The 14888-nt window shown below is 43.6% G+C and overlaps 1 protein-coding gene across 1 annotated transcript in view; it reads left to right on the forward strand.

Annotated features, from left to right (window-relative positions):
* Positions 1 to 14888, forward strand: part of LOC145861440 (protein lifeguard 4) — a 44760-nt gene that overhangs the window by 719 nt on the left and 29153 nt on the right. Inside the window, exons 3-6 of the mRNA XM_082964284.1 lie at positions 1722 to 1827; positions 2020 to 2053; positions 2661 to 2778; positions 3956 to 4001. Coding sequence (XP_082820410.1) covers positions 1722 to 1827; positions 2020 to 2053; positions 2661 to 2778; positions 3956 to 4001 — 304 coding nt within the window. The remainder of the gene's footprint in view (positions 1 to 1721; positions 1828 to 2019; positions 2054 to 2660; positions 2779 to 3955; positions 4002 to 14888) is intronic.

Here is a 14888-nt window from a genome sequence, read left to right on the forward strand (position 1 = left end):
CGGGAATCTGTTTCAAAAACGTTGCCAACAAACAACGTATACAAAGAGGTATATCGGCAGAATAAGATACCAGGTAGAGGGTGGGCTATTTCATTACTTTTTTAACTCACCACGTTTATTCTGGAAAAGTGTCTGTCCTCTCTCTGGTAGCCTATGGACAAACATTAAGAATAAGCTACGTGGTGAGTTGATGCCTATTCGGCAGCTAGTCAGCTAGGTGAATTGATCATACTACTTTGTATGTGTTGTTTGTTGGCATTCTTGTTATTTACAAAGTTTTTGGAACAGATTCCTGTTGGAACATTCCACAAATGATACCCACCTGGGTAATGATATTGTTATGATGGATATTAGTAAATGATACCCACCTGGGTAATGATATTGTTATGATGGATATTAGGAAATGATACCCACCTGGGTAATGATATTGTTATGATGGATATTAGGAAATGATACCCACCTGGGTAATGATATTGTTATGATGGATATTAGGAAATGATACCCACCTGGGTAATGATATTGTTATGATGGATATTAGTAAATGATACCCACCTGGGTAATGATATTGTTATGATGGATATTAGGAAATGATACCCACCTGGGTAATGATATTGTTATGATGGATATTAGGAAATGATACCCACCTGGGTAATGATATTGTTATGATGGATATTAGGAAATGATACCCACCTGGGTAATGATATTGTTATGATGGATATTAGTAAATGATACCCACCTGGGTAATGATATTGTTATGATGGATATTAGGAAATGATACCCACCTGGGTAATGATATTGTTATGATGGATATTAGTTGATATTGTTATGATGGATATTAGTAAATGATACCCACCTGGGTAATGATATTGTTATGATGGATATTAGTAAATGATACCCACCTGGGTAATGATATTGTTATGATGGATATTAGGAAATGATACCCACCTGGGTAATGATATTGTTATGATGGATATTAGTTAATGATACCCATCTGGGTAATGATATTGTTATGATGGATATTAGGAAATGATACCCACCTGGGTAATGATATTGTTATGATGGATATTAGGAAATGATACCCACCTGGGTAATGATATTGTTATGATGGATATTAGGAAATGATACCCACCTGGGTAATGATATTGTTATGATGGATATTAGTTAATGATACCCATCTGGGTAATGATATTGTTATGATGGATATTAGTTAATGATACCCATCTGGGTAATGATATTGTTATGATTGATATTAGTAAATGATACCCATCTGGGTAATGATATCGTTATGATAGATATTAGTAAATTCAGATAGTTGAATGCGTACTCCACTAGGGCTGTAACGGTAATGGATGAAGACCGTCAGGAAAAAAATCAAATAACAGCCCAAAACATTAAAATAGGCGTACATTTTTTGGGGGGAAAATGAATGTATGCCAATCCTCCACCCCCTAAATAGCCCTATACACCAGTATTGTGCATGTATTCATATACTGTAAGGAGACATGTATTTTGGCTACGATGACATCAAATTACTATTATACTAATCTCTCCAGCCTGGGTGTCAGTCTGTTTCTGCCGTCTTGCCAACTCCTTATGGAACTTTCAATGGATTATGCAAGTGACAAGAGCCCAACCAGATGTGCAATAGTATAATCTGTCCAACACGCTGCCTGGTTGGCTTGGCTTGGTTCTGACTCTCTCATTGGTTCTGTCCCCCACAGTCCAGCGGTTGTGTTGATGTCAGCCATTGGCTCCCTGGTGTTGATCATTGCCCTGGCCTTCTACAGACATCAACACCCCATTAACCTATACCTGCTTGCCGCATTCGTAAGTTCTGGTTTGCACAGGTTGCGTCCCAAACGGCACCCTATTCCCTATATAGTGCACTACTTTTGACCAGGGCCCATAGGGTTCTGGTCAAAAGTAGTGCACTATATAGGGAATAGTGGCCCCGGTTAAAAGTAGTTCACTATGTAATGAATTTGTTTAACCTAACATTGTTTTCTTTCTGTCTTTCAGACTCTGTTGGAGTCGGTGTCTGTTGCTACTGCAGGTGAGTTCTGCTTTGATTGATGTTGATTCATCTTTTGAAAACTTATTTTATGTTTAGTTCAAAATATCCACCGCCTCTATATAAATTACATCCAATTCATTCTATTCATGTCTCAATAAATAATAAATTAGTTCATCTACTGTGAGACACCTCTGATCTCATTAGTAATATGATTATTCATAGCTTATTATTCCCCTCAGGAAATATCGACCCTCTACAGTGTTTCCATAGCAACACCACAGGCTACACTCCCTGCCTGCATCCGACATGGCATCCTATTCATAGGGAATAGGGTGCACTAATTAGTGCCCTTTATAGGGAATAGGGTGCACTAATTAGTGTCCTTTATAGGGAATAGGGTGCACTAATTAGTGTCCTTTATAGGGAATAGGGTGCACTAATTAGTGTCCTTTATAGGGAATAGGGTGCACTAATTAGTGCCCTTTATAGGGAATAGTGTGCACTAATTAGTGCCCTTTATAGGGAATAGGGTGCACTAATTAGTGCCCTTTTAGGAAATACGTTTCAATTTCAGACGCAGTCCACGTTGTTTGTTCCCTCCTATACATTGTGAATCAGGCATGTGTTTGTGTTGTTGTCTCTGTAGTGACCTTCTATGAGTACTCCATCGTGCTCCAGGCCTTCTTCCTCACAGCCGCTGTGTTCCTTGGGCTGACTGCCTACACCTTCCAGTCTAAGAGAGACTTCAGTAAACTGGGAGCTGGGTAAGAGGCCTTAAACTCCTGTCGTAGACCTGGCTGTGTCTGTAATAACACCCTCTTTTTCAATAGTAGTGCACTATGTAGGGAATAGCGTCAGGGTTCCATTTTGGATGCAAACGTACCTGTTAGCAGCTCACTGTTACAGATATATGACCTATTTATTATAGCTGCTACAGATATATTACCTATTTATTATAGCTGTTACAGATATATTACCTATTTATTATAGCTGCTACAGATATATTAACTATTTATTATAGCTGCTACAGATATATTAACTATTTATTATACCTGCTACAGATATATTAACTATTTATTATAGCTGTTACAGATATATTACCTATTTATTATAGCTGTTACAGATATATGACCTATTTATTATAGCTGTTACACTGTTACAGATATATTACCTATTTATTATAGCTGTTACAGATATATTACCTATTTATTATAGCTGTTACAGATATATTACCTATTTATTATAGCTGTTACAGATATATGACCTATTTATTATAGCTGTTACACTGTTACAGATATATTACCTATTTATTATAGCTGTTACACTGTTACAGATATATTACCTATTTATTATAGCTGCTACAGATATATTACCTATATTATAGCTGCTACAGATATATTAACTATTTATTATAGCTGCTACAGATATATTAACTATTTATTATAGCTGCTACAGATATATTAACTATTTATTATAGCTGCTACAGATATATGACCTATTTATTATAGCTGCTACAGATATATTACCTATTTATTATAGCTGCTACAGATATATTAACTATTTATTATAGCTGCTACAGATATATTACCTATTTATTATAGCTGCTACAGATATATTACCTATTTATTATAGCTGCTACAGATATATTACCTATTTATTATAGCTGCTACAGATATATGAACTATTTATTATAGCTGCTACACGGTTACAGATACATTACCTATGTATTTTTAGAGGTTATTTCTAAACACCAAGCATGGTCTCAGGTTTGTAAGTGCTGTCTTGATGACAACGACCATAGGAGCCACTAACGCCCCTTCTTGATAAAGATTCACACACAGCTGTATCCACAACTGTATGGTTGTCAACTACAGACAACGTGTAATAGGTAGCCGCTGGTGGAACACTAGGAACAGAATCTGAATCTTCACTGTGTTCCAGACTGTTCTCCGGCCTGTGGATCCTGATCATCGCTGGTTTCATGAAGGTGAGTTTCGTCCTTTTTACAGTTTCTGTTTACTGTTCAAATCTGTTTTCCTTCAAGTAGTGGTTACTACAGTAGAGGTGGTTTCAGGTAGTGGTTACTACAGTAGAGGTGGTTTCAGGTAGTGGTTACTACAGTAGAGGTGGTTTCAGGTAGTGGTTACTACAGTAGAGGTGGTTTCAGGTAGTGGTTACTACAGTAGAGGTGGTTTCAGGTAGTGGTTACTACAGTAGAGGTGGTTTCAGGTAGTGGTTACTACAGTAGAGGTGGTTTCAGGTAGTGGTTACTACAGTAGAGGTGGTTTCAGGTAGTGGTTACTACAGTAGAGGTGGTTTCAGGTAGTGGTTACTACAGTAGAGGTGGTTTCAGGTAGTGGTTACTACAGTAGAGGTGGTTTCAGGTAGTGGTTACTACAGTAGAGGCGGTTTCAGGTAGTGGTTACTACAGTAGAGGCGGTTTCCTGTAGTGGTTACTACAGTAGAGGTGGTTTCAGGTAGTGGTTACTACAGTAGAGGTGGTTTCAGGTAGTGGTTACTACAGTAGAGGCGGTTTCAGGTAGTGGTTACTACAGTAGAGGTGGTTTCAGGTAGTGGTTACTACAGTAGAGGTGGTTTCAGGTAGTGGTTACTACAGTAGAGGTGGTTTCAGGTAGTGGTTACTACAGTAGAGGTGGTTTCAGGTAGTGGTTACTACAGTAGAGGTGGTTTCCTTCAGGTAGTGGTTACTACAGTAGAGGTGGTTTCCTGTAGTGGTTACTACAGTAGAGGTGGTTTCAGGTAGTGGTTACTACAGTAGAGGTGGTTTCAGGTAGTGGTTACTACAGTAGAGGTGGTTTCAGGTAGTGGTTACTACAGTAGAGGTGGTTTCAGGTAGTGGTTACTACAGTAGAGGTGGTTTCAGGTAGTGGTTACTACAGTAGAGGTGGTTTCAGGTAGTGGTTACTACAGTAGAGGTGGTTTCAGGTAGTGGTTACTACAGTAGAGGTGGTTTCAGGTAGTGGTTACTACAGTAGAGGTGGTTTCAGGTAGTGGTTACTACAGTAGAGGTGGTTTCAGGTAGTGGTTACTACAGTAGAGGTGGTTTCAGGTAGTGGTTACTACAGTAGAGGTGGTTTCAGGTAGTGGTTACTACAGTAGAGGTGGTTTCAGGTAGTGGTTACTACAGTAGAGGTGGTTTCAGGTAGTGGTTACTACAGTAGAAGTGGTTTCAGGTAGTGGTTACTACAGTAGAGGCGGTTTCAGGTAGTGGTTACTACAGTAGAGGCGGTTTCAGGTAGTGGTTACTACAGTAGAGGCGGTTTCAGGTAGTGGTTACTACAGTAGAGGCGGTTTCAGGTAGTGGTTACTACAGTAGAGGCGGTTTCAGGTAGTGATTACTACAGTAGAGGCGGTTTCAGGTAGTGGTTACTACAGTAGAGGCGGTTTCAGGTAGTGGTTACTACAGTAGAGGCGGTTTCAGGTAGTGGTTACTACAGTAGAGGCGGTTTCAGGTAGTGGTTACTACAGTAGAGGCGGTTTCAGGTAGTGGTTACTACAGTAGAGGCGGTTTCAGGTAGTGGTTACTACAGTAGAGGCGGTTTCAGGTAGTGGTTACTACAGTAGAGGCGGTTTCAGGTAGTGGTTACTACAGTAGAGGCGGTTTCAGGTAGTGGTTACTACAGTAGAGGCGGTTTCAGGTAGTGGTTACTACAGTAGAGGCGGTTTCAGGTAGTGGTTACTACAGTAGAGGCGGTTTCAGGTAGTGGTTACTACAGTAGAGGCGGTTTCAGGTAGTGGTTACTACAGTAGAGGCGGTTTCAGGTAGTGGTTACTACAGTAGAGGCGGTTTCCTTCAGGTAGTGGTTACTACAGTAGAGGTGGTTTCAGGTAGTGGTTACTACAGTAGAGGTGGTTTCCTTCAGGTAGTGGTTACTACAGTAGAGGCGGTTTCCTTCAGGTAGTGGTTACTACAGTAGAGGTGGTTTCCTTCAGGTAGTGGTTACTACAGTAGAGGTGGTTTCCTTCAGGTAGTGGTTACTACAGTAGAGGCGGTTTCAGGTAGTGGTTACTACAGTAGAGGCGGCTTCAGGTAGTGGTTACTACAGTAGAGGTGGTTTCAGGTAGTGGTTACTACAGTAGAGGTGGTTTCAGGAAGTGGTTACTACAGTAGAGGTGGTTTCAGGTAGTGGTTACTACAGTAGAGGTGGTTTCAGGTAGTGGTTACTACAGTAGAGGTGGCTTCAGGTAGTGGTTACTACAGTAGAGGTGGTTTCCTTCAGGTAGTGGTTACTGCAGTAGAGGCGGTTTCAGGTAGTGGTTACTGCAGTAGAGGCGGTTTCAGGTAGTGGTTACTACAGTAGAGGCGGTTTCAGGTAGTGGTTACTACAGTAGAGGCGGTTTCAGGTAGTGGTTACTACAGTAGAGGTGGTTTCAGGTAGTGGTTACTACAGTAGAGGTGGTTTCAGGTAGTGGTTACTACAGTAGAAGTGGTTTCAGGTAGTGGTTACTACAGTAGAGGCGGTTTCCTTCAGGTAGTGGTTACTACAGTAGAGGTGGTTTCAGGTAGTGGTTACTACAGTAGAGGTGGTTTCAGGTAGTGGTTACTACAGTAGAGGCGGTTTCAGGTAGTGGTTACTACAGTAGAGGCGGTTTCAGGTAGTGGTTACTACAGTAGAGGTGGTTTCAGGTAGTGGTTACTACAGTAGAGGTGGTTTCAGGTAGTGGTTACTACAGTAGAGGCGGTTTCAGGTAGTGGTTACTACAGTAGAGGCGGTTTCAGGTAGTGGTTACTACAGTAGAGGCGGTTTCAGGTAGTGGTTACTACAGTAGAGGTGGTTTCAGGTAGTGGTTACTACAGTAGAGGTGGTTTCCTTCAGGTAGTGGTTACTACAGTAGAGGTGGTTTCCTTCAGGTAGTGGTTACTACAGTAGAGGTGGTTTCCTTCAGGTAGTGGTTACTACAGTAGAGGTGGTTTCAGGTAGTGGTTACTACAGTAGAGGCGGTTTCAGGTAGTGGTTACTACAGTAGAGGTGGTTTCCTTCAGGTAGTGGTTACTACAGTAGACGTGGTTTCAGGTAGTGGTTACTACAGTAGAGGCGGTTTCAGGTAGTGGTTACTACAGTAGAGGCGGTTTCAGGTAGTGGTTACTACAGTAGAGGTGGTTTCAGGTAGTGGTTACTACAGTAGAGGTGGTTTCAGGTAGTGGTTACTACAGTAGAGGTGGTTTCAGGTAGTGGTTACTACAGTAGAGGCGGTTTCAGGTAGTGGTTACTACAGTAGAGGCGGTTTCAGGTAGTGGTTACTACAGTAGAGGCGGTTTCAGGTAGTGGTTACTACAGTAGAGGCGGTTTCAGGTAGTGGTTACTACAGTAGAGGCGGTTTCAGGTAGTGGTTACTACAGTAGAGGCGGTTTCAGGTAGTGGTTACTACAGTAGAGGTGGTTTCCTTCAGGTAGTGGTTACTACAGTAGAGGTGGTTTCCTTCAGGTAGTGGTTACTACAGTAGAGGTGGTTTCAGGTAGTGGTTACTACAGTAGAGGCGGTTTCAGGTAGTGGTTACTACAGTAGAGGCGGTTTCAGGTAGTGGTTACTACAGTAGAGGTGGTTTCAGGTAGTGGTTACTACAGTAGAGGTGGTTTCAGGTAGTGGTTACTACAGTAGAGGTGGTTTCAGGTAGTGGTTACTACAGTAGAGGTGGTTTCAGGTAGTGGTTACTACAGTAGAGGTGGTTTCAGGTAGTGGTTACTACAGTAGAGGTGGTTTCAGGTAGTGGTTACTACAGTAGAGGTGGTTTCAGGTAGTGGTTACTACAGTAGAGGTGGTTTCCTTCAGGTAGTGGTTACTACAGTAGAGGTGGTTTCCTTCAGGTAGTGGTTACTACAGTAGAGGCGGTTTCAGTTAGTGGTTACTACAGTAGAGGTGGTTTCAGGTTGTGGTTACTACAGTAGAGGCGGTTTCAGGTAGTGGTTACTACAGTAGAGGTGGTTTCAGGTAGTGGTTACTACAGTAGAGGTGGTTTCAGGTAGTGGTTACTACAGTAGAGGTGGTTTCAGGTAGTGGTTACTACAGTAGAGGCGGTTTCAGGTAGTGGTTACTACAGTAGAGGCGGTTTCAGGTCGTGGTTACTACAGTAGAGGCGGTTTCAGGTAGTGGTTACTACAGTAGAGGCGGTTTCAGGTAGTGGTTACTACAGTAGAGGCGGTTTCAGGTAGTGGTTACTACAGTAGAGGCGGTTTCAGGTAGTGGTTACTACAGTAGAGGTGGTTTCAGGTAGTGGTTACTACAGTAGAGGTGGTTTCAGGTAGTGGTTACTACAGTAGAGGTGGTTTCAGGTAGTGGTTACTACAGTAGAGGTGGTTTCAGGTAGTGGTTACTACAGTAGACGTGGTTTCAGGTAGTGGTTACTACAGTAGAGGTCGTTTCAGGTAGTGGTTACTACAGTAGAGGTGGTTTCAGGTAGTGGTTACTACAGTAGAGGTGGTTTCAGGTAGTGGTTACTACAGTAGAGGTGGTTTCAGGTAGTGGTTACTACAGTAGAGGTGGTTTCAGGTAGTGGTTACTACAGTAGAGGTGGTTTCAGGTAGTGGTTACTACAGTAGAGGTGGTTTCAGGTAGTGGTTACTACAGTAGAGGTGGTTTCAGGTAGTGGTTACTACAGTAGAGGTGGTTTCAGGTAGTGGTTACTACAGTAGAGGTGGTTTCAGGTAGTGGTTACTACAGTAGAGGTGGTTTCAGGTAGTGGTTACTACAGTAGAGGTGGTTTCAGGTAGTGGTTACTACAGTAGAGGTGGTTTCAGGTAGTGGTTACTGCAGTAGAAGTGGTTTCCTTCAGGTAGTGGTTACTACAGTAGAGGTGGTTTCAGGTAGTGGTTACTACAGTAGAGGTGGTTTCAGGTAGTGGTTACTACAGTAGAGGTGGTTTCAGGTAGTGGTTACTACAGTAGAGGTGGTTTCAGGTAGTGGTTACTACAGTAGAGGTGGCTTCAGGTAGTGGTTACTACAGTAGAGGTGGTTTCCTTCAGGTAGTGGTTACTGCAGTAGAGGCGGTTTCAGGTAGTGGTTACTGCAGTAGAGGTGGTTTCAGGTAGTGGTTACTACAGTAGAGGTGGTTTCAGGTAGTGGTTACTACAGTAGAGGTGGTTTCAGGTAGTGGTTACTACAGTAGAGGTGGTTTCAGGTAGTGGTTACTACAGTAGATGTGGTTTCAGGTAGTGGTTACTACAGTAGAGGCGGTTTCCTTCAGGTAGTGGTTACTACAGTAGAGGCGGTTTCAGGTAGTGGTTACTACAGTAGAGGCGGTTTCAGGTAGTGGTTACTACAGTAGAGGCGGTTTCAGGTAGTGGTTACTACAGTAGAAGTGGTTTCAGGTAGTGGTTACTGCAGTAGAGGTGGTTTCAGGTAGTGGTTACTACAGTAGAGGTGGTTTCAGGTAGTGGTTACTACAGTAGAGGTGGTTTCAGGTAGTGGTTACTACAGTAGAGGTGGTTTCAGGTAGTGGTTACTACAGTAGAGGCGGTTTCCTTCAGGTAGTGGTTACTACAGTAGAGGTGGTTTCCTTCAGGTAGTGGTTACTACAGTAGAGGCGGTTTCAGGTAGTGGTTACTACAGTAGAGGCGGTTTCAGGTAGTGGTTACTACAGTAGAGGTGGTTTCAGGTAGTGGTTACTACAGTAGAGGTGGTTTCAGGTAGTGGTTACTACAGTAGAGGTGGTTTCAGGTAGTGGTTACTACAGTAGAGGTGGTTTCAGGTAGTGGTTACTACAGTAGAGGTGGTTTCAGGTAGTGGTTACTACAGTAGAGGTGGTTTCCTTCAGGTAGTGGTTACTACAGTAGAGGTGGTTTCCTTCAGGTAGTGGTTACTACAGTAGAGGTGGTTTCCTTCAGGTAGTGGTTACTACAGTAGAGGCGGTTTCAGGTAGTGGTTACTACAGTAGAGGCGGTTTCAGGTAGTGGTTACTACAGTAGAGGTGGTTTCAGGTAGTGGTTACTACAGTAGAGGTGGTTTCAGGTAGTGGTTACTACAGTAGAGGTGGTTTCAGGTAGTGGTTACTACAGTAGAGGCGGTTTCAGGTAGTGGTTACTACAGTAGAGGCGGTTTCAGGTAGTGGTTACTACAGTAGAGGCGGTTTCAGGTAGTTGTTACTACAGTAGAGGCGGTTTCAGGTAGTGGTTACTACAGTAGAGGCGGTTTCAGGTAGTGGTTACTACAGTAGAGGCGGTTTCAGGTAGTGGTTACTACAGTAGAGGCGGTTTCAGGTAGTGGTTACTACAGTAGAGGTGGTTTCAGGTAGTGGTTACTACAGTAGAGGTGGTTTCAGGTAGTGGTTACTACAGTAGACGTGGTTTCAGGTAGTGGTTACTACAGTAGAGGTGGTTTCAGGTAGTGGTTACTACAGTAGAGGTGGTTTCAGGTAGTGGTTACTACAGTAGAGGTGGTTTCAGGTAGTGGTTACTACAGTAGAGGTGGTTTCAGGTAGTGGTTACTACAGTAGAGGTGGTTTCAGGTAGTGGTTACTACAGTAGAGGTGGTTTCAGGTAGTGGTTACTACAGTAGAGGTGGTTTCAGGTAGTGGTTACTACAGTAGAGGTGGTTTCAGGTAGTGGTTACTACAGTAGAGGTGGTTTCAGGTAGTGGTTACTACAGTAGAGGTGGTTTCAGGTAGTGGTTACTGCAGTAGAGGTGGTTTCAGGTAGTGGTTACTGCAGTAGAAGTGGTTTCCTTCAGGTAGTGGTTACTACAGTAGAGGTGGTTTCAGGTAGTGGTTACTACAGTAGAGGTGGTTTCAGGTAGTGGTTACTACAGTAGAGGTGGTTTCAGGTAGTGGTTACTACAGTAGAGGTGGTTTCAGGTAGTGGTTACTACAGTAGAGGTGGCTTCAGGTAGTGGTTACTACAGTAGAGGTGGTTTCAGGTAGTGGTTACTACAGTAGAGGTGGTTTCAGGTAGTGGTTACTACAGTAGAGGTGGTTTCAGGTAGTGGTTACTACAGTAGACGTGGTTTCAGGTAGTGGTTACTACAGTAGACGTGGTTTCAGGTAGTGGTTACTACAGTAGAGGTGGTTTCAGGTAGTGGTTACTACAGTAGAGGTGGTTTCAGGTAGTGGTTACTACAGTAGAGGTGGTTTCAGGTAGTGGTTACTACAGTAGAGGTGGTTTCAGGTAGTGGTTACTACAGTAGAGGTGGTTTCAGGTAGTGGTTACTACAGTAGAGGCGGTTTCAGGTAGTGGTTACTACAGTAGAGGCGGTTTCAGGTAGTGGTTACTACAGTAGAGGCGGTTTCAGGTAGTGGTTACTACAGTAGAGGCGGTTTCAGGTAGTGGTTACTACAGTAGAGGTGGTTTCAGGTAGTGGTTACTACAGTAGAGGTGGTTTCAGGTAGTGGTTACTACAGTAGAGGTGGTTTCAGGTAGTGGTTACTACAGTAGAGGTGGTTTCAGGTAGTGGTTACTACAGTAGAGGTGGTTTCCTTCAGGTAGTGGTTACTACAGTAGAGGTGGTTTCCTTCAGGTAGTGGTTACTACAGTAGAGGCGGTTTCAGGTAGTGGTTACTACAGTAGAGGTGGTTTCAGGTAGTGGTTACTACAGTAGAGGCGGTTTCAGGTAGTGGTTACTACAGTAGAGGCGGTTTCAGGTAGTGGTTACTACAGTAGAGGTGGTTTCAGGTAGTGGTTACTACAGTAGAGGTGGTTTCCTTCAGGTAGTGGTTACTACAGTAGAGGTGGTTTCCTTCAGGTAGTGGTTACTACAGTAGAGGTGGTTTCCTTCAGGTAGTGGTTACTACAGTAGAGGTGGTTTCCTTCAGGTAGTGGTTACTACAGTAGAGGTGGTTTCCTTCAGGTAGTGGTTACTACAGTAGAGGCGGTTTCAGGTAGTGGTTACTACAGTAGAGGCGGTTTCAGGTAGTGGTTACTACAGTAGAGGCGGTTTCAGGTAGTGGTTACTACAGTAGAGGTGGTTTCAGGTAGTGGTTACTACAGTAGAGGTGGTTTCAGGTAGTGGTTACTACAGTAGAGGTGGTTTCAGGTAGTGGTTACTACAGTAGAGGCGGTTTCAGGTAGTGGTTACTACAGTAGAGGCGGTTTCAGGTAGTGGTTACTACAGTAGAGGCGGTTTCAGGTAGTGGTTACTACAGTAGAGGCGGTTTCAGGTAGTGGTTACTACAGTAGAGGCGGTTTCAGGTAGTGGTTACTACAGTAGAGGCGGTTTCAGGTAGTGGTTACTACAGTAGAGGCGGTTTCAGGTAGTGGTTACTACAGTAGAGGTGGTTTCAGGTAGTGGTTACTACAGTAGAGGTGGTTTCAGGTAGTGGTTACTACAGTAGAGGTGGTTTCAGGTAGTGGTTACTACAGTAGAGGTGGTTTCAGGTAGTGGTTACTACAGTAGAGGTGGTTTCAGGTAGTGGTTACTACAGTAGAGGTCGTTTCAGGTAGTGGTTACTACAGTAGAGGTGGTTTCAGGTAGTGGTTACTACAGTAGAGGTGGTTTCAGGTAGTGGTTACTACAGTAGAGGTGGTTTCAGGTAGTGGTTACTACAGTAGAGGTGGTTTCAGGTAGTGGTTACTACAGTAGAGGTGGTTTCAGGTAGTGGTTACTACAGTAGAGGTGGTTTCAGGTAGTGGTTACTACAGTAGAGGTGGTTTCAGGTAGTGGTTACTACAGTAGAGGTGGTTTCAGGTAGTGGTTACTACAGTAGAGGTGGTTTCAGGTAGTGGTTACTACAGTAGAGGTGGTTTCAGGTAGTGGTTACTACAGTAGAGGTGGTTTCAGGTAGTGGTTACTACAGTAGAGGTGGTTTCAGGTAGTGGTTACTGCAGTAGAAGTGGTTTCCTTCAGGTAGTGGTTACTACAGTAGAGGTGGTTTCAGGTAGTGGTTACTACAGTAGACGTGGTTTCAGGTAGTGGTTACTACAGTAGAGGTGGTTTCAGGTAGTGGTTACTACAGTAGAGGTGGTTTCAGGTAGTGGTTACTACAGTAGAGGTGGTTTCAGGTAGTGGTTACTACAGTAGAGGTGGTTTCAGGTAGTGGTTACTACAGTAGAGGCGGTTTCAGGTAGTGGTTACTACAGTAGAGGTGGTTTCAGGTAGTGGTTACTACAGTAGAGGTGGTTTCAGGTAGTGGTTACTACAGTAGAGGTGGTTTCAGGTAGTGGTTACTACAGTAGAGGTGGTTTCAGGTAGTGGTTACTACAGTAGAGGTGGTTTCAGGTAGTGGTTACTACAGTAGAGGTCGTTTCAGGTAGTGGTTACTACAGTAGAGGTGGTTTCAGGTAGTGGTTACTACAGTAGAGGTGGTTTCAGGTAGTGGTTACTACAGTAGAGGTGGTTTCAGGTAGTGGTTACTACAGTAGAGGTGGTTTCAGGTAGTGGTTACTACAGTAGAGGTGGTTTCAGGTAGTGGTTACTACAGTAGAGGTGGTTTCAGGTAGTGGTTACTACAGTAGAGGTGGTTTCAGGTAGTGGTTACTACAGTAGAGGTGGTTTCAGGTAGTGGTTACTACAGTAGAGGTGGTTTCAGGTAGTGGTTACTACAGTAGAGGTGGTTTCAGGTAGTGGTTACTACAGTAGAGGTGGTTTCAGGTAGTGGTTACTACAGTAGAGGTGGTTTCAGGTAGTGGTTACTGCAGTAGAAGTGGTTTCCTTCAGGTAGTGGTTACTACAGTAGAGGTGGTTTCGGGTAGTGGTTACTACAGTAGACGTGGTTTCAGGTAGTGGTTACTACAGTAGAGGTGGTTTCAGGTAGTGGTTACTACAGTAGAGGTGGTTTCAGGTAGTGGTTACTACAGTAGAGGTGGTTTCAGGTAGTGGTTACTACAGTAGAGGTGGTTTCAGGTAGTGGTTACTACAGTAGAGGTGGTTTCAGGTAGTGGTTACTACAGTAGAGGTGGTTTCAGGTAGTGGTTACTACAGTAGAGGCGGTTTCCTTCAGGTAGTGGTTACTACAGTAGAGGCGGTTTCAGGTAGTGGTTACTATAGTAGAGGCGGTTTCAGGTAGTGGTTACTACAGTAGAGGCGGTTTCAGGTAGTGGTTACTACAGTAGAGGCGGTTTCAGGTAGTGGTTACTACAGTAGAGGTGGTTTCAGGTAGTGGTTACTACAGTAGAGGTGGTTTCAGGTAGTGGTTACTACAGTAGAGGTGGTTTCCTTCAGGTAGTGGTTACTACAGTAGAGGTGGTTTCCTTCAGGTAGTGGTTACTACAGTAGAGGCGGTTTCAGGTAGTGGTTACTACAGTAGAGGTGGTTTCAGGTAGTGGTTACTACAGTAGAGGTGGTTTCAGGTAGTGGTTACTACAGTAGAGGTGGTTTCAGGTAGTGGTTACTACAGTAGAGGCGGTTTCAGGTAGTGGTTACTACAGTAGAGGCGGTTTCAGGTAGTGGTTACTACAGTAGAGGCGGTTTCAGGTAGTGGTTACTACAGTAGAGGCGGTTTCAGGTAGTGGTTACTACAGTAGAGGCGGTTTCAGGTAGTGGTTACTACAGTAGAGGCGGTTTCAGGTAGTGGTTACTACAGTAGAGGCGGTTTCAGGTAGTGGTTACTACAGTAGAGGTGGTTTCCTTCAGGTAGTGGTTACTACAGTAGAGGTGGTTTCCTTCAGGTAGTGGTTACTACAGTAGAGGTGGTTTCCTTCAGGTAGTGGTTACTACAGTAGAGGTGGTTTCAGGTAGTGGTTACTACAGTAGAGGTGGTTTCAGGTAGTGGTTACTACAGTAGAGGTGGTTTCAGGTAGTGGTTACTACAGTAGAGGCGGTTTCAGGTAGTGGTTACTACAGTAGAGGCGGTTTCCTTCAGGTAGTGGTTACTACAGTAGAGGCGGTTTCAGGTAGTGGTTACTACAGTAGAGGCGGTTTCAGGTAGTGGTTACTACAGTAGAGGCGGTTTCAGGTAGTGGTTACTACAGTAGAGGCGGTTTCAGGTA

This window comes from Salmo salar, chromosome 17 (genome assembly GCF_965601325.2).
Source record: "Salmo salar chromosome 17, fSalSal1, whole genome shotgun sequence".
Lineage (NCBI taxonomy): Eukaryota > Metazoa > Chordata > Actinopteri > Salmoniformes > Salmonidae > Salmo > Salmo salar.